The 20,012-nt window shown below is 35.2% G+C and overlaps 1 protein-coding gene across 2 annotated transcripts in view; it reads left to right on the forward strand.

Moving 5' to 3' along the window:
• Mms22l (MMS22 like, DNA repair protein) overlaps positions 1-20,012 on the forward strand; it is a 102,008-nt gene that overhangs the window by 6,697 nt on the left and 75,299 nt on the right. For both annotated transcript variants that reach the window (XM_070010240.1, XM_070010241.1), the window contains exons 5-12: positions 1,202-1,289; positions 1,379-1,556; positions 3,379-3,469; positions 4,967-5,097; positions 7,538-7,651; positions 9,890-10,066; positions 16,148-16,210; positions 19,698-19,817. In XM_070010240.1, coding sequence (XP_069866341.1) covers positions 1,202-1,289; positions 1,379-1,556; positions 3,379-3,469; positions 4,967-5,097; positions 7,538-7,651; positions 9,890-10,066; positions 16,148-16,210; positions 19,698-19,817 — 962 coding nt within the window. The remainder of the gene's footprint in view (positions 1-1,201; positions 1,290-1,378; positions 1,557-3,378; positions 3,470-4,966; positions 5,098-7,537; positions 7,652-9,889; positions 10,067-16,147; positions 16,211-19,697; positions 19,818-20,012) is intronic.

Genomic DNA, 20,012 nt, shown 5'->3' on the forward strand with positions numbered 1-20,012 from the left:
CTCATCGTATTTTCTTTGTTTTCATTTATTTTTGTTTGCTGTCTTATTAAAAAGGTTATCAATGCTTTATATATAATAGCTACCTAGATTATTTCTTGCTGATGTGAATGTTAAGGTAACTGAGGGAAAGATTCCATTTAAGGTCTTATAAGAGCTTTTATTTTATTTTATTTTATTTGCCAGTCCTGGGGCTTGAACTCAAGGTCTGGGCACTCTCCCTGAGCTTCTTTTGCTCAGGGCTAGCATTCTCCCACTTGAACCACAGTGCTACTTCCGGCTTTTTCTGTTTATGTAGTACGAGGATTTGAACCCTGGGCTTTATGCATGCTAGGCAAGCACTTTATTGCTAAGCCATATTCCCAACCCTAATTTTAAGTATAGTTAATGTTGGTATACTTTTAAGAGTCTTGATCTGGGAACATCAGGAATTAATATACATGCTGTGCATACTTTGTATGTAGATATGGAGAGTTACAGGAAAGGTCTGTTAGAGTCCTATTGGAATAATTTTAGAGATTATAGAAAAAATAGGTAATTTCAATGTATATGGTTATAAACTTAATAGGACTCAACGGATAAGATAGGAGGTTAAAAGAAAGAGGCAAATGAAGAATGATGTAGATCACACGGATAACATGCACTGATTTGGGAAACAGTAAAAAGATATAATGCTGGTACTGGCTAGCACTTCTTCTGTTCATTAACATAGTATTGTCTGAGCATAGATGTTAGCCAATTTGGCTAGTAAGGTCTGGAATGCAAATGAAAGTTAGGAGGTATAGATCAGGCTTTTAGAATGGATATCAGTTATTAATAAAGGAGTTGAACTAATCATGTCTAAGGACATATGGAAAAGAGCTGACTTGGGACTGAGTTCTGAGGCTGTTTTGTAATAGAACTGAGGAGTCAGTAAAGAAGAGGTGGAAAAAATGGCACAAGGCAAAGAAAGGCTAACAGTGTGTTCCTCAGTGAAGCCAGATGTAGTCAGTGCTACTTTGAGAGTCAGGTAATACCCATTATCCTGCCTAGTACAATTGATGACTTTGACAAGATCAGCTTTTGGAGGAATAGTGCAGGTGGGTAATGAACATGGGAATCAGTGGAGAAAATTACAAGATAACCATTGCAGAAGTAGCCTATAAAATTATTGTGCGCTGAAAATTATTCAGGTTATGATTAACATTGTCTGTTTTTGTTTCAGGGAAGATATCCAGCCTACACAGCAGAGCAGACAATATTAGGCAGCAGTGTGTGACCTTTCTCCATTATGTTAAAGTTTTCATCTTCAGGTAGGATGGCAAATGAATATTTGCTTACTGCATGTCTTTCTGTGGGTATATTCTTCAGACTTGGTTTATTCCATCTTGCCACTCTTCAGGTGTCTGAAAGTACAGGCTGATGAAGACCAAGTTCCTGTCCATCCCTATGAAGCTTCAGAGTCTCAGCTTCCCTCAGTGCTGATTGATGAACTGCATGGATTACTTTTGTATATTGGCCATCTATATGAACTTCCCAGTATTAATCTAGGAGCATTTGTAAATCAAAACCATATTAAGGTTTGTCTTTTTACAATTTATTACCAGCCTTTTCTTTCCATAAAGGATATTTCTTCAAAAACAAAATTAATTAGTTAAGAATGAATTCTGGCTTCAGGCACTGGTGACTAACTACTCAGGAGGCTGAGGGTCTTAGTACAAAGCCAGCCGAGGCAGAAAACACCAAAAAGCAGGACAGGTATGGCTCAAGTGGTAAAGTACTAATCTTGAATGGAAAAGCTAAGCAAGAGCACCAGGTTCTGCATACAAGCCCAAGTACACACACCCACACACAAACACACACACACCCATGAAATTCTAGTCTCTTTATTATGTGTTTTGGTACATGTGACTGATATCTCTTGCATCCCCATCTGTTTAACTTATATAACTTGTCTAAGGTTTTATGAATTAAGTATGTTTTTTATGAATTAAGTACATGCTGCATAGTTCACTTCCATATACAACTTGTGGGTAGAGATGGGAGGGAGGGAATGAGTGAGAATGAAGTGTGCAAAAGGAAATATACTTTTTATGCGAAGTTACCCTGCCATATATCACTAAAACAGCAATTAAGTAAACTAAAAAAAAAATAAGTCTCAGCCTTCTGCATAACTAGGTTTATACACATGAGACCCTAGCACCCAACTCTAAGATACTTTTGAACTTTAAAAAGTGTGTATTGTAAATTTATGGTGTTGTCATTCCCTCCCTTCCGTGTTTGGAAAAACAGAACACATTTTTCACAGTTGAGTATTTTTTTGCCAATGTGATGTTTGCTTCATAGAATTAAAGGTAAATACTTTGTAATAAATATGATATGGGTAATGCATATAATTTCTTAAAAAAGGAATAATGTACAATAAATCTGTCTAAAGTACTTTCATTAGCAGATACTAAGTCAATAGTTTTTGTCTTTCTATAAAGTAGTGTAAATGTTTAAAAGTTTCAGACTTGGGGCTGGGAAGGTAGCTCAGTGGTAGAGCTCTTGCCTTGCATGCCTGAGGCCCTGGGTTCGATTCCTCAGCACCACATAAGCAAAAAGGGGAAAAAAAAGCCGGAAGTGGCGCTGTGGCTCAAGTGGAAGAGTGCGAGCCTTGAGTTGAAGAGCTAAGGAACAGCGCCCAGGCCCAGAGTTCAGGCCCCACGACCGGACCCAAAAAAAAAAAAAGTTTCAGGCTAAGTAATCTTTATTTTAAATACTTTGTAGCTTTTCCCTCATTGATAAAAGTTTAGGAAAGCTGTATAATGAGTCAGGAAAATTACCTTATAAAAAACAATTATGTTTTAGGGTTGAAAATGTTCTCGATAGTGGAGTGCTTGCCTGGCCTGCTCAAGGTCTCAGGTTAACCCTCAGCACTGCAAACACACCAAAACCAAAAATCATACTATCAAAGCTGCATTTGCGTCATGATGTATATTCTGATGTTTTGAAATGTAGTTAAGATAATTTTAATCATGTCCTTTTATTTCCTACTAGTGATAATCTTTTACTTGGAAGTATTTCGTTTTTTTAATGGTACTGATGCAAGATGTACCATCTATTTATTGCTGAGTTATGCCTATGTCTCCAGCCCTGAGGTTTGGGTTTTAAAATTTGATTGAGAGGTATGTTTACTGTAGAAGTCTATTCAGCTGTCCCACTGTCTTAAAACAAAAAATAGAAATACATTTTGCAATTCAAAGAGCTTCAGTGAAAGAATCCTCTAGAAAATAGGGCAGATGAACTTTAGAATACTGGTAGGTTATTTGACTCTTTGTCCTATGTTTTGGAGTTTTGACATGCTACAAAATGTCTGGTAAAGTATTAAGAATTATTAATAATAGTTATTATCATTTACAGAAATTTCCACCATGCTGGCATTTATTACATCTCCACTTAGATATTCATTGGCAGGTCCTAGAAATTCTTCACATACTGGGTGAAAAATTGAGTAAGTTTATGGATTTATATTCTTTTTCTAAAATTTAAACTTTCACTTAAAAAATAACATAAGTAATGGTATGCTGGTGCTGCCTTTAATTCTATCAGTCTGGAGGTTGAGGCAGGAGAATCACAAATTTGAAGTTAGTCTGAGCTAAGTGATACCTAGTCTTAAACAGGGAAGGAAGGGAGGAAGAGGGAAAGGATAGGAGGAAGGAAGATGGGGAATTACATAAGTCATGTGTATTTAATGATGTATATGTCTTAAATAAAATAAAACCAAAGAAGTAAAAGTTTTACTACTCTTTCACCAAGGTTTTGGGAACAGCTTGGTCATTGACTTTTGTGTTAACATGTATTTGTAAAATGAGGTTTCATTGGTATTTCCATACAAGTACATGGTGTACTTTGAAAACTTCCATCTCCTATATCAGTTTTATACCCTTTTCATTATTCATTATATAAATGGTAAATCTTACATTTAGTAGGCTTTTAGACAAATGTCATATTAGTATATTAACTGTACTTTATTAAGGCCTAAATGTTTTATGGGTCTTCTATACTTACCTTTGTCTGTTTTTTGAACATTAAGTTACTTCTAAATCATGCTTTACTGCACATACCTAAACATACCTTGTATACATTATTCTGTAAAACAGATTCTTGGAAGTGCAGTGGAACATTGTAGTTTGGGTTTTGTGTATGCTGTTCATCAGTTGTATATTAAATCTTAGCCAGCTTATATATATTAGCTGCAAGTTCTCTTAACCTTAGAGAATATTATTTTCTGACTACAAACAAATTATACTTGTATTTTTTGTGTGTGTTTGTGATTTCCTGGTTGTCCATATAAACATCTTAACATAATTTTATTGTACATTTATTAGTGGATAACAATCCTTTCTCTTACGTTGCCTATTGATTGACCTTGCAGTTTGGTATTCAACATCCTTACCAAACTAGGTTATAAAGATAGCCATTTCCTCAATACCAAATTTTGTATTAATGAATTTTTAAAATGCATGTGTATGTTTACAATTATATACAGACATACAAAGATGTGCATATAATTTCCTCTTATGGTGACTATATTTCACATATTTACTCTGAACAGTATTCACGTGGACTTACTATGACAAAGGAACAATTTTGCTTGTTACCCTGTTGTGCTCTATTTTATGCCATAAAACAATCAAACATACTCAGTTTATCAGTATTAAAAAATAATGTTTTAGATAGTATGTTCCTATTAAAGGTGAGTGAAGATTTTTTTCCCACTAAGTGATGCAGCATTAATGAGGATCAGAGAAGTTTATTATGTGTAGAGTTGAAAATGTTTTCTATATAATGTCAGTACTCATGTAAATAAGTTATTGTTCTCAAATGTAACTCTTACAAAAATAATTTTTGTTTTTCTTTTTTTAGAATTTAAAGAAGTATAGTTTTACTCTTGAATTAGTAAAAACCTTATGTAGTTTTAAGTAAAATTGTTTTTGTTACTTTTCAGAACGAGTTGTGTATGGTCAGCAGTTTGTCAATCTGGCAGGTGACAATTTAACCAGTGTTGGCCTATTTGAAGAACATTGTGAAAATCTTCTATATGATTTAATAAGGCTGTCACTCAACAGGTATGACAAGGTAATGTGTTAAGGGTTATTTGTGGTTTTCATACTTCATTATAGTAGTCTTTAGTATATTAGTTTAATCTCTATTTACCCTGAATTTGTGAGATTGTATAGCAATTGTTATGAAAGGGCTTAGTCTATGTAATATAATCTGGTCAGTGGCTGGATTTCTTTCCAATTAGGGATAATAGTATTCCATTGTAAGCATTTTTCACATTTTTCTTCTTTAATTGATCCATTGGTGAATACATAGGTTGATTCTTTGTTTGGGCTATTATGAATAATAATTGAATATGATTTTGTCTTCATTTTACTATTTTCTTTGCTGAATAAACTGTTTGCTTTTTAGTTTGATATTTCATTCATCTGTTTTCACTTTTGTCTGTGCTTTCCTAAGAAATAACTCCCAGACTAGTGTCATAGAACTTTTCTATGCATTCTTGTGTGATTTTACAATGTTGGGTCTCTCATTTAAGTCTGTAATCCATGAGGGTCTAACTTCCATTCAACTTATACATACATACAGTTTTCCTAGAGGTGTTTTCTGAGAAGGTCATTTCACTACTCTGTGTTCTTGCGTGGGTGCATGCATTCATGTATGAGTGCGCTCACACTTGCTGGTCCAAGTGTGTATGTGTGTGTAGATATGCGTAGATATGCGTGGGTGCATGCATTCATGTATGTGTGCGCTCACACTTGCTGGCTGGTCCAAGGACTTGAATTCACAGCTTGGGCATGCTCTTCCTGAGCTTTCGTACTTAAGGCTAAGCGTTCTACCATTACTCCACTTCTGGCATTTTGGTAGTTCATTGGCGATAAGACTTTTCTGCCCTGGCTGGCTTTGAACTACAGTCCTCAGCTTTCTTAGTAGTTAGGATGATAGGCGTGAACCACTAGTGCCCGGCTTTATACTATGTACCTGCTGACTTAATTATTGTACTTTCATAGTTTATTTCGAAGCCAAGAAGTACAATGTCTCTAGGGATTTTTGTGTGTGTGTGTGTGTGTGTGTGTGTGTGTGTGTGTGTGTGTGTGTGTGTGTGTGTGTGTGTGTGTGTGTGTGTGTGGTGATGGTTGTTTATTGTTTGGGCTATTTGGGATGGTTTTATGTATTCATATAAATATTCTCTTTTTTATTTCTGTGAAATATGTCTTTAATATTTAGTAGGAATTGCTTTGAAGCGGTACATAAAAAGGTAGTACTTAAAGGTAGTAAAGACATTTCAACGATACTAAATTCTTCCAATCCATGAACAAAGATGGATATCTTTCTATGTACTGGGTCTTCAATTGGTTTCTTTGATCATTTTGTAGTATTTAGTGTACCAGTTTTTAACTTGGTTAAATTTATCCTGAGTATTTCTTTCTGTTGACTGTTATGAATAAGATCATTATTATTTATTGATATTTAAAGAAAATGTGGATCTTTGTATTTTGATTTTATATCCTGCAACATTAATAAATTTACTAGCTAACATAATTTGAGCAAATACCTTAGAGTTTTCTCATATAAAAATATTTCAAGCGAGATATGACACATGTTTAGAATCCTACCACTTCCCACAACTAAGAGACTAAGGCTAAACAATTGTAAATTGCAGTCCAGTATGGGGTTACCTGTCTTAAAACCTGAGAAGAAAAAAAGCATGTCACCTGCAAACAGTGACAATTTAACCACTTCTTTTTAAATTTGGATTTTTAAAATTTCTGTGTCAGTACCTAATTGCTCTGTCTAGAACTTCCAGTAACATCTTATCAATCAATCTGTTTATTCTATTTTATGGTAGGTATGTGCATGTTATATATGAAATTGAATAGATTATGAATTTGTGTGGTCTAGCTAGATTTGTAATTACAGTAAAATTGTCTGAATTATCTAGTATCATTTAGAATATTTTGTTATTGAAATGGCAAATAGGAAATTATATTTGTTATATCTTACAAGATGATTTATTGTTCTTATAAATTCAAGCTTATTTTCTAACATTTCATCAGAAGTCTTTTTTTTTTCTTTGGTGTGGCAGATAGATTAGATTTAGGTCATTATACTGTGACACTGATGCTCAGTTCAACCAGTTCTATCTGTTTTATAAATAAAGTTTTATTTGAACACCACCTTCTCCATTTCTCTCCCTTAGTCTGTAGCTGCTACTTCAATGGCTGAGGTTAGTAATTGTGGCAGAGATTTTATTACCATTGAAGTCCTAAATATTTACTATTTTATTCTTATTGAAAAATTTTGTTGATCACTTGACTAGATCCCTAAAGTTAGACACTATTGTGTTTTAGTTAAGAATTAGATTTATTATGTACTTTGTTTTAAAGGAAATTTATTTGAAAAAGGAAATGACTTTCATGAAGAATTTTATACATTATATCTATTAAAAAAAGAGCTACATTTATAGCACATAAAATTTCCTCTTGAAAATAACTGATTTTGTTCTTTTCTACAGGTTAGGCCTTTTGAAAGCTTAACGAGTCATCCCTGCCCCTGTGCATGCATTAAAGAATTATGGATTCTACTCATTCATCTTCTAGACCACAGAAGTAAATGGTCTCTCTCTGAAGTAAGTTTGAAAAGATGTCTAGTTATTACCAACTCTTTCACTGAATTTTTTCATTGTGTTTGGCCAAGAAAAATCTTTCTAAAGTATTTTTTGGTATGACTGTAACAGCCACTGAATATGAATTAAATTAACTTTGAATATCTACTGTTTTTTTTTGTTGTTTTTTTTTTTGGTTCAAGGCTGGGACTTTAACAGTGTCTGATGCTTCCACTTACTGGCTGGCACTCTACCACTTGAGCCACTCCTACTGCTTCTAGACTTTTTAATCCTAACTTAGTAATAAAAATGAAGTAATATAAAACTTGACTGTCCCATTTTCTCTAATTCATTAATCTCCTATCAGAAATATTTTAGGATAAAGTACTTAAATAACTTCTGGTAACTCAGAAAAAAAACTATAGTCAGAAAATGTGACAGATTTAGATTTGGAGTGACTTAGATTTGGTATTTAAATTTCTGCTATTTGATCTTATTTCAAGGAATAGAGACAAGCAGGAAGGGAAGGATGGGAAATTTTCTTCCAATTCATTTTGAGTCAAGGCTTCAGAAGGGAGCTTTGAATTTTTAAGGTTTCTGAACAAAAGGATACTGATACGCAGAAATATATACAAACAGGATATTACAAATTATACTAACATGGTTTATGCTATATGGAAAGTTCTTTAGGTTTTTTTTTTTTCATTAGGTTTTGATATTTCCATATTAAATATTTTGGGGTTTAGATGTTGTTGTTTAATTTTAGTAAGAACTCTATTTTTTGCAGCTTTACATACACTGTTTTTTAAAATTTGTTTTGTCATTATTTTAGCAGAAAAGTAAATTTCATGTGTTTTTGTTTATCAAGTTTTGTATTTTCCCTTGCAGTTTGATTTATAAAGTAAAATTTGGCTTCTAAAATGAGACCTGAATATTACAAAGTCTCAAGTAATTTATTTTGTCTTGGTACTAGGGCTTGAATTCAAGTTGTGGGAATAGTTCCTTAGCTTTTTCACTCAAAAATGGTGATCTACCACTGAAACTGTATCTCTGCTTCTGGCTTCTTTGGTGGTTGATTGGAGATAAGAGTCTCACAGACTTTCTTGTCTAGGCTGACTTGTTACATCTTTGTCCCCTGAGTAGCTAGGATTATAAGTCTGAGCTACTGGTGGCCAGCTTCAGAATTCTTTTTTTGCTTTTCATTATTTACCTTTTGAAAAAATTTCTTCGGTGGAATAAGCATCAGTTTTTCCATTTTCTGCAAACCCAATTAGCTAGATACAGGGGCTTATGTCTGTAATCCCAGCTATGTTACCGTAGAGACAGATAGAAAGACTGTAGTCTGAATCTAGTCCTGGGCAAAATTTGAGATCTCATCTGAAAAATAAGTAATGACAAATGGCTAGGGAACAGTTCAAGTGGGATCACACTTGCTTTTCAACCACAAAACCCAGTTCAACCCAGTATTGCCAGTAAAAAAATAAGTAAGCCAACACTGATTGATAGATATAGATAATAAAGTTCAGAGTTAAATTAGTAGCCAACTGATACCTAGCTGTCTAAAAAGTTAGTTAGCCATAACATTGAAATAGAACCTCAACCAAATTTGTATAGAAAGTTGTATATTAAAACTAGGATGATACAGAAGGTTTATACTTATGTACATGCATTTATTATTGCAATCCAGTTCAAATTGTCTGCATTTTATGTTCAATTTCAAGCCATTCACTTCTATGTAGGTAAGGATATTAAGTGGTATTTAACCTCATATTTTTATCATATGGTCTCTTCATCACATATAAAAGCTTAAGAATGGTGATTACTACCCCTGTTCCCTGAACTTGCTGATGGCACAACTGCAAAACAGTACTCCTTAGGGCCAGCAGTTACAAGTTAGAAACCACCAGAGCTCCTTCCACAAAGCCTTCCTAACAAGCCACGAAATTCTGAGGAAAAACTAGTCAAAGGAAAGAAGAGGGCTAGCTAAATTAAAAAAAAAAAGGTGAAATAATTGCCAAAAAAATTTTCTTGTAAGTCCTAGAACTGCCTGCAGGTAAAGAACATACAAATGTGCATGTATTGAGGAGACAATCTTTGAAGGTAGAGTTTCTGGAGAATAGATAAAAGGAAAGTATCGATACTTTTGATGATTGAGTAACATTGGAGAAAAAAAGCAAAAATTTAGGTCCTTTGTTAAGATATCACCACCACTTAAAACAACCAAGACTCACACTTACCGTCCCAATATCTCTGTTTCTATAGTCATTTTGGAACTGGTTGAATAAACTACTTAAAACATTCTTTGAAAAATCAAGTGACCAAAGAAGACCTCCTGTGCCTGTAATCCAGTCCAGGGATCCATTAGGTTTTAGTTGGTGGATAATTACTCACGTAGCATCATTTTACCAGTTTGATCGCCATGGAGTAGCAGACAAAATGGTAAGACGTGATTTTGTGATTTTTAATATTTTGTTATAATGTCAGTATGTTCTTTGTTATTTTTGTAAAACAGACTTAAATAAGCAGAAATAAGAAATCCGATCATAATCCTGTTAGGATAAGTTTTTACTTTATGATGATGTATCTGTAAATAGTCATAGACCTTCTCTTTTATGTTTTTAGAGTTTTTGTTTTTGTTTTTAGTCAGTTGTGGGGCTTGAACTCTGGGCTTGGGCGCTGTCCCTGCACTCTTCAGCTCAAGGCGAGAGTTCTACTGCTTGAACCATAGCTCCACTTCCAGTTTCCTAGTGGTTTATTGGAGATAAGAGTCTCATGGACTTTCCTGTTGGGCTGGCTTTGAACCAAAATCCTCAGATCTCAACCTCCTGAGTAGCTAGAATTATAGGCGTGAGCCACCAGCACCCAGCTGTTTTTAGTGTTTGATTAAAATTATTTTATAAAAAAGGTGGCCTGTAATCCTGGCTTTGCTTCTAAATAGTTGTGTGACTAAGTACATTGCTTAAGCCTTTCTGACCCTCAGTTTCTTCATCCAAAAATCTTGGTCTTGGATTTATTCCAAAGATTCCTTTCCAAAATCTGCAAGAGTGGTAAAGGGAAAGCATATGTCTCCACAAGAAATTAAGTCATTCTTTTTGCCTAATGTAATAAAACGGTGTTTCCAAACTTCATTATTTCTAGATACTAGTACTTGTGCTTGAACATTAGGCCTCTGACCATTTATACGGTTTTGCACACTACTAACACCCTACCACTGGAGCCACCCTTCCAATTCTGGCTTTTTGCTGGCTAACTGGAGAGTCTTTCAGATTTGTCTGTATAAGCTGGGTGTGAACCATGAGTCTCAGATCTCAGCCTCCTGAGTAGCGAGGCTTAGAGGCATGAATCACTATTGTCTGGCTTTAAAACATTTCTTCAGAGGTGGTTTTCTCAAAGATTTTGTTTATTTGATTATTAGTTTGTTTTTGGCCTAGGACTGCCTTGCTCTCTCATTTGGCTTTTCTGCTCAAGGTTGATGCTCTACTAGTTAAGCTATATACTCTACTTCCACAAGGTTATTTAATCTGCAAAACACTATTAAGTTTGCTTCATATAGGAAGATAGATGTTTTTAACTAGTTTTACTAATTTTTAATTCAAAACATGGTTTTACAGTGTTTTAGGCTTTTTATTTAAAAAGCCTTCTGAATAAAACCAGCTGGTTGATGTAGTTATTGGAAGCTCTACTGTATATTATTTCTTCCATGCTTAGGCTACTATAATTTTATTTTTCTCTATTGGTATTGTAAGTTCAGACTTCAGGTCCTCAACTCTAGAAATTCTGATTGGATATTTGAGAATCTTTATTTTTTTAAAAAGCATTTTGATTCTCATCCTCTAAGGCATAAGAGCTATTTCTTTGAATATTTTAATGGATTATGTTCCTTGATGGGCTTAGCAGATTTCTTTCCTCTTTAGAATATTGAGCATACTCAGTACTATGAATTCCTTCATGGAATCTGAAGGTAATTAGTACTGGCACAGCATCATAGAAAAGGAACACTCCTCAGGAAGTCCTCTAAATGACTCCCTTACTATAAAAAAGGTCTTTTAGGAGACCCATGATAAAGGAAAATAAGTCATAAAATGCTCTGAGAAGTTCACACACAGCTCATTATCTGTGTATTAAAGCTGCTACCCATTTATTGAGCGAGATCAATGGGAATGAATTCACAAAGAATTGTATGTATGTCCTGTGTTTCTATTCATGCTAATACAGAGCAAACACATTAATTTTAGCAATTGCTGTTAATATTACAGTAGCACTTTTAATAAGTATTTTTGTGTAGTTACAATGGTAATTTTTTACATCTTTCAATTACTAGAATATTAGAACAAAGCTGGACACTTGTAGCTTATGCCAATAATCCTAGCTACTCAGGTGGCTTAGATCTGAGGATCATGTTTCACAGCCAGCACAGACAGGTCTTTTGAGACTCATCTCCAATTAACCAGCCAAAACCGGAAGTGGAGATGTAGCTCAAGTAGGAGAGTGCCAGCCATGAATGGAAAAAGCTAAGCAAAAACACCCTGAGTTCAACCCCTAGTAGTGGTCAAAAACACAACAAAACCATAGATAGATAGATAGATAGATAGATAGATAGATAGATAGATAGATAGATAGATAGATAGATAAGAGAGGCAGATGAGAATGATGGCCAAGTAATTATATTGGAGTACATTGTGTCTCTATAGGAAGATGGTATAAGAATTCTCACTGTGTGCTGGTGGCTCATACCTGTAATTTTAGCTCAACCCTCTCAGGAGGCTGAGTTCTGAGGATCATGGTTCAAAACCAGACCGGGCATGAGAGTCTGTGATATTCTTATCTTTAGTTAGCTACAAAAAATTCTGAAATGGAGCTGTGCCTCAAGTTGATAGAGTGCTAGCCTTGTGCAAAATGAGAGACAGGCCCTGAGTTCAAGCCCCTATGGCTTGTACACACATGCACATGCACTCACACACATGCACACACACATATACACATATCACTGAAAATTGTACAGTAGGGATGGGGGAGATAGGGAAAGGAAGAGCAACCTCTTTGTACAATTAATGTACACTAAAAAATTAAAAATCTGCCAGGAAAGTAAAGCAGTCTCTATTGGAATGACAGTTGTCAACAGGAATGGAGAGGACCAATGGAGAGGTTGAATGAGGGTATATATATTTAAAGCACATTATACAAATGTATGTAAGTAGAACAGTGATCCTCAAATCTCAGCCTCATGAGTAGCTAGGACTACAGATGTGGACCACCAGTCTTGGGCTTTCTTACATTCTTAATATCAAGAACATATTATGAAGTTGGGGAGAGGCACAGGGATTAATGATGCCCTATTAGAAAATCTTGATGCTAAAGTTCTGTTAAGGATTGCCTTCTATGTCTATGACAGGGTAGCTGTGTTTTAGTTTGCCAAGGACTGTCCCAGTTTATGCCTACTTTTCCTTTCAACCTATTTAATGAGTTTTCACTTTTACTTTCAGAATTGTCTTTGGCCAATAAATGATCAGTAAATGAACAGAGAGGTATATTGGCTCATTCTTTCAGAGAAAATATATAAATATGAATTTCTATCTATAGCATACTTAGATGACAATTTTGAAAATTGCCTACTCTTTTTCTCATGTTGTATTAGTATAGCCAAGTGTACTAGAGATTATGTAGTAAGCATAGCTAGAGGTTATGTAGTAAGCATGTCTTATTCTTATAAAGAAGAATCTTGTGTGAGAGAAGTTAGGAAGCAATAATGGTTAGTCCTGTAGCTTTCACAGAGAAATACCTCTAGTCTTGTCACAGTATGGGAATCTGTCAGTCTTGAAATTCAAACTGATTTGCCCTGAAGGTTAATGTGAAATTTTACATTTTTAAATAGGTTTCAGATGTGACTTTTTTTTTTTTAATTTTAAGAGTTTCTAGAAGTTGAAGTTCTGCTATATGTGGATTTAATCACAAAATTAGCCAATGTCTTAGAAGCCCACACACAAAAAAATTGTATCTCACTTCTTAGGAGGAAGGAGCTTTAGCTTTTCATATATTTCTGTTTAATGCTTTTATCTCAACCTAAATGAGAATGTGTTATCCTCTTAAAAAACATGGTCATCTATTTTAAAATCAAATACAGTTTTAGAGGACAATTCCTTTTGGTTATAGTGGGGGTCAGTTTTATCAGTGCTTTCTCTGCCAAGAGTATAGGGCAATCAGGCAGGTAGGCTGATGCTTTTCCTTGAAACACTTGAAATGAAATGACAACCAGATAAAAGATGTGAAATGTGACTTACAAATGAGAATTGCACCAGGCTCTAAGTGTGCTGGAAGTTGAGAGTTGGGAAACCTTTTATTTTTTTGGTGGAGCTACTATTTAAATTGAAATTTAAATGAGTCTTTTTTGTTTTTTGTTTTTGTGTTGGTCCTGGGGTTTAAACTCAGGGCCTGGGCACTGTCTCTGAGATTTTGTGCTCAGAGCTAGGGCTACAACTTTGAGCCACAGCACCATTTCAAACTTTTCAGTAGTTAATTGTTTATTATAAGAGTCTTATGTAATGTCCTGTTTGGGCTGGCTTTGAACTGTGATCCGCAGATCTCAGCCTACTGAGTTAGCTAAGATTACAGGCATAAGCCACCAAATTGTGGCATGAATGTCTTATTTTTTAGCAATGGAATAAAAGATAAAAAAACATAGCCCCAAATAAATGACTTCCTACCTGAAATTAACTTAATTTTTACAAATGAAATTATAATAGTAAAACTCATTTAGAAAAAAATACTGCAACTAACTGCTCCAAGTTAAATTCTCTTTTGAACTATCTATCTCTTTGGTATGTTTTTTTTTTGGGGGGGGGTGGGTCCAGTCATGGGGCCTGAACTCTGGGCCTGGGCGCTGTCCTTCAGCTCAAGGCTACACTTTACCACTTGAGCCACAGCACCACTTCTGGCTTTTTTCTTTTTGCTTATGTGGTGCTGAGGAATGGAACCCAGGGCCTCATGCATGCAAGGCAAGCGCTCTACCACTGAGCCACCTTCCCAGCCCAGTATGTATTTTCTTATGCTTGGTTTGGGTGAGGTATGGTTGCTGCTGTTCCTCTGACACAATTTATTTTTGTTTCAATTTTAGTCACAAAGTTGATCTACCTTGTTAAAATTCTTAGGGTAAGAATTATACTACTCTATAATTCTTGTGATTTAGTACTTTGCTACTGCTGAACAAGTGAATTGTACTCATTAACACTAGTTGCAAAGCTAAGACTTAAATTATATCTAAAAATGAATGGCTAAAATCAGTTACTTTTACAGAATATCATAGAAGAACATTGGCTGTAGAGCCAGACCAATTTAGATTTGAATACATTCTCTGACTGGTGCATATATGAGACTTAATTGTATTCTCTGTGAAATGAGATCCTCCTCTCCCTTAGCATATGTCCTAGTCTAACACATTCTACATGTAATGCCAATGGAGCAAAATGCTCTCCCTTTTGAGAGACTATTAGGGCCAACCCCCAAGTTTCAGGTCTCAGGACATAGTATTATCTTTATCTCTGACTCCAGTTGTCCATACTTCAGAGTTCTTAGGACTAGCCCCATGTTTAGTAATTTGGTAGACTCAGAACTCACTGAAACTCACTGGTTGCTGCTTATTACAAAGAAAGGATATAGATTAAAATCAGCTAGATACATTGCCAGGTAGGTGGCCATAGTGTAAATAACTCTAGTACTGTACTATTTTCCCTTATTTTGATTTAGTTTAAGCTGCTTCAGGGCCTTTATGACTGAATGAAATGAAAAACACCTCTACTAAGTAGATGTAAAATAGGGAAAAATGATGTTAAGAAAGTATACATATAAGCCAGGAGCTGGTGGCTCACACCTGTAATCCTAGCTCCTCAGGAGGCTGAGATCTGAGGATCATGGTTCAAAGCCAGCCCAGGCAGGAAAGTCCGTGAGACTCTTATCTCCAATAAACCACTAGAAAACTGGAAGTGGCTCTGTGGCTCAAGTGGTAGAGTGCTAGCCTTGAGCTGAACAGCTGAGGGACAGCGCCCAGACGCAGAGTTCAAGCACCACAACCAACAACAACAACACAAAAGTCATTCTGATGATTGTGGTTTGAAATGAAGCCAGGTTGGGCAGGAAAGTTTGCTAGACTTTGTACATCTGGAAAAAAACTGGGTGGAGGCTCAAATGCTCAAATGTTAGAGAGCCAGTTCAGAGGCCCTGAATTCAAACCCCAGTACTTCAACATCGGAAGGAAGGGAGGGAAGGAGGAAGGGAGGGGATAATTCTACAGAAAACATTTTTTTAAACTAAAAGTATTCTCAGTAAAGATTATGTTGGATTGGACTAATTCTAGATTGTTTTTCTACCAAGTCTGCTAACTAGCTCTTTGCCAAAATGTTGGAAACTCAAGAAATTGTAATGCTGTCTAATAATAGAGAAAATGTACTTTGGTACTTTGCCATATCATAATATTGATATGTAAATAATCATGCTTAATAATTTTGATGCAAGAATCTTCCTTTCTAGAGACAAATGAAATCAAATTGGAACTTTATAGAAGAACTACTTAAACAGTCCATCACTGCTCAGGTATGAAACTAAGTGAGGTTATTTGTTAGCTGTGTTCCATTTTCATGTTACAAATTTCATTTGTTAAAAACAAGCAAACTATTAATATGACTATATGTTTTTTTTTGCAAAAGGCAAATTAACTGTTACGATGATTTAAATAACAATTTACTTATTACAACCCTGACAATAATTAAAGGGTCAACTCAGTGTAGTTCCTTTAGTGGGTAGCTTTTAAAGATTATTATTTTTAACATTGAAGTTGTTGGTTAAAGGACAAAGATAATTATCTACATTGTGACTTGGACGAAATGTATGCAATATAAGTGGTTGATACTGCAGTGCTGTATTCCATTCCTTGACGATGTGACATTAAACCAGGAGACACGAAGCAGGAGATAGGCAGTGGCATTGGAAATTCAGTTCTATCCTCGTCACAGCAGGAAGGTGACTTGCCTTGCTGAGCAATTTGTCTTACAGGCTCGAATCATATTCTAACTGATAAGGTCCTAGTTTCTGAGCACTCATTTCAAACCTTATCATTTTTCTTGCTGCAAAGCTGTTAATATAGTGCTTCATGGCCCAGAGGTCAAGCCTGACCTCCTTTTAAAATAGCTTTAAGTGTGCCGCTCATCATATCTTAAACAGGTATGTTAGCTCTGTAAAGTTTGATAATGTTAGTTTATGTAAAAGCATATGGAAAATTACTGTAAAGATTTTTTTTAAATTTGGTAAATAGGTATTTTTTGGTTAATGAATCTTGATTAAAATTTTTGTATACTTACAGTAGCTTTGTCTTTGAAAATCATATTGCTTTAAGTTATATTTGTTTTAACTCTTAGATAATTATGAGCTACAAATTCTAGCTTAGGATGCCAAAGAATTCTACATTGTGTAACTTCTATCAGGAATTGTGAAGGCCTAATATTCCTTAAAGAATTTTTTTCTAACTACTGCAAAAGTTCTTTTTCTTATATCATCTTATTTAGTCTTTATACTTTTTGAGAGCATACTAATTTAGTAACTCAGAAAGTTTCTTATGTATGTATTTGGAGTGGGATTTTGATCTCCGGGCTTCCCACTTGGTAGACATACTATACCAGCTTCCTCTTGCTTATTCTAGTGACTTTTTAAATAAAATCACTTTGTGCCCCAGGGCTAGTGCCCCATGATCCTCCAACTTAAATCTTTTACATAGCTGAACCAATCCCGGCTTGTCTGTTGAAATGTATTCTCAACACTTTTTGCCTGGGTCTTGAACCAAGACCCTTCTGATCTCCCAGGTATCTATGATTGCAAGCATACTTGGTCCTCTTGCCTGTGTTTTTTTGTTTTGTTTTGTTTTTTAATGGGTGTGGAGGCTTGAATTGTGGGTTTGGGCTTGCTCTCAGCTGTTTTTTTTGTCATACTTGAGCCATACCTCTAGTCTGGCATTTTGGTGGTTAACTGGAGATGGCATTTCATGGCCTTCTCTGCCTGTGCTGGGTTTAAGCAGTAATCCTCCAGGTCTCTGCCTCCTGTGTAGCTAGGGTTACAGTCATGAGGCACGGATGCCTAATGTGTCTATTTAATTTTATGAATATACAGAATCACTGAGAAGTGATTGTAAAGTAAATATATATTGCAATGGCCATTTCCACTGGTGTCACTCATTAAATTTTCTGTGGTTATGTAAGACAAGTTCTTGCTATGTAGCTCAGGCTACCCTGAAACTCATGATCCTCCTCTATCAGGCTCCTAAGTGTTGGGGTTATAGGCAAGTGCCTCACCACAATCTTAGCTTTAATTCAGTAGCAATGCCTTAACATAGCTTTATTAAAACAAAAGAAAACATATTTCATTAAAGTCAATATGGTGTCATAGTTTATATTGACAGTGCATCTGTGTCAGTAACTGGGAGCTTTAATTTCCAGAATAAGTTGTAATTGCTACTTTGATTTAAGTTTCCTTCTCTTGGTCCTCTTTTGTATTTAATAATTTTAAAATTTCCCTCAGTGCTAATACCTTGAGCTTCTTTTGCTCAAGGCTAGCACTCTACCATTTGAGTCACAGTGCCATTTCCAGCTTTTTCTTTGTAGTACTGAGGAATCAAACCTAGAACTTCATGCATGGTAGACAAGCACTCTCCCACTAAGCCACATCCCCAGCCCAGGAACAAACTCTTGATACTTTATTTAGTCTGAGTCATTCATGTTTATTTTATTTTATTTTTATTTTTTTGATCTGTCCTGGGGCTTGAACTCTGGGCCTAGGCACTGTTCCCTCAGCTCTTCAGCTCAAGTCTAGCGCGCTACCACTTGAGCCACAGCATCATTTCAGGTTTTTCTGAATGGTTTATTGGAGATAAGAGTCTCAAGGACTTTTGTGTCCGGGCTGGCTTTGAACCACGATCTTTAGATCTCAGCCTCCTGAGTAGCTAGGATTACAGGTGTGAGCCACCAGCGCCTGGCTGAGTCCTTCCTGTATGGCAGGTTGATGTTATGGACTTCATTTTCAATTTTTAAAATTTATTTATTTATTTATTTAGTTGTGGAGCCCGAACTCTGGGCGTAGTATGTTAATTTATGATTTTTCTTCATTTAGGTTTTAAGTACAGTCTTGCTCAGGAGGCTTTTAAGAATTTATATACTGGTCAAGAACAGTAAGAAAGACTGTCATCACCTGTATCATGACAGCCCTCAGAGAGCTTAAAGCTTATGAACATCTCTGACTCCTCCCATAGTTATACTCCATAGTTTTTCATGTTTATACTGCCCATCAACATTGGCCTTTACATTTCCTTTCTGTTTTCTTTTTAAGCAATGTAAATTACACAACCCATCATTAATAGTCACTTTGTTACAAACAATTTTTATTCCTTAATTCCTCAATTTCTGTTTTTAATCTGTTCAACCTCAGCTACCTTCAGCTCATACCCACAGTTAAATACAGCTGGAAGAATCAACCATTCTTGCTGACTGGTCTGACCTTAGGTTTTTGATAATAAGTTTCAAGTGGCAGTGCACTTAGCTCTTGAATATTTGTTTCTTAAATAAATTCTCCATAATGACTTTTTTCAGAACTTCAACTTACAGTTCAACATGTTCTTCCCTAATTTATTCAGTTCAACATCTTGAATGGTACATTGTTGAGAAGAGAGAACCTTCTGATGAAAACTTTTCCATCATTGCGTCTTCAGCTCCCAACTTAGTTGCTATGTACTCAGCCACTCAGATGGCTGTTCTTTTGTAACAGAAGAATCAGTGTTTCTATAAAGAATTAGTTCTTTTCCATGTGCACTGGATATTGTCCCTTCTCACTTATTTAAGGACTTTATGTATTTCTTGTTGAAATATCTTTTGTTGAAATTGATTTTCTGGCTTCACCCTTCCACAGAACTGTTTATATAGTCATCACTGACTTAGGTGTTGTTAAATCTAAAGCTTCTTACTTCTTGTTCCACTGTTTCTTTCTAAAGTACTTCCCTTGTCCTCCTGTTTTTTTTGTTTTTTTTTTTTTGTTTTTTTAGGATGGCATGTTAGAAGAACAATTACGAATGTATCTTCACTGTTGTTTGACACTTTGTGATGTCTGGGAGTCAAACATTTCAATTGTCACCATTCTATGGGAATATTATAGTAAGAACTTGGTAAGTAACTCATATGGATTTGCACAACAGTTTTAATCATTTGTACATGATATTTGAGGGACACATGAATTTAATGGTTTATAATTAGCTATGTCTTTCTTAGATTTATTTTTTCTTCAAAGTAGATTAAAGAAGTAGTTTTACCTTAAGCGTCAGCCTATACAGATTGACAAGGACATCTTTTAAAGTTAGTCT

The sequence above is a fragment of the Dipodomys merriami genome, unplaced genomic scaffold, assembly GCF_024711535.1.
Source record: "Dipodomys merriami isolate MVZ:Mamm:240054 unplaced genomic scaffold, mDipMer1.0.p SCAF_8, whole genome shotgun sequence".
Taxonomy (NCBI): domain Eukaryota; kingdom Metazoa; phylum Chordata; class Mammalia; order Rodentia; family Heteromyidae; genus Dipodomys; species Dipodomys merriami.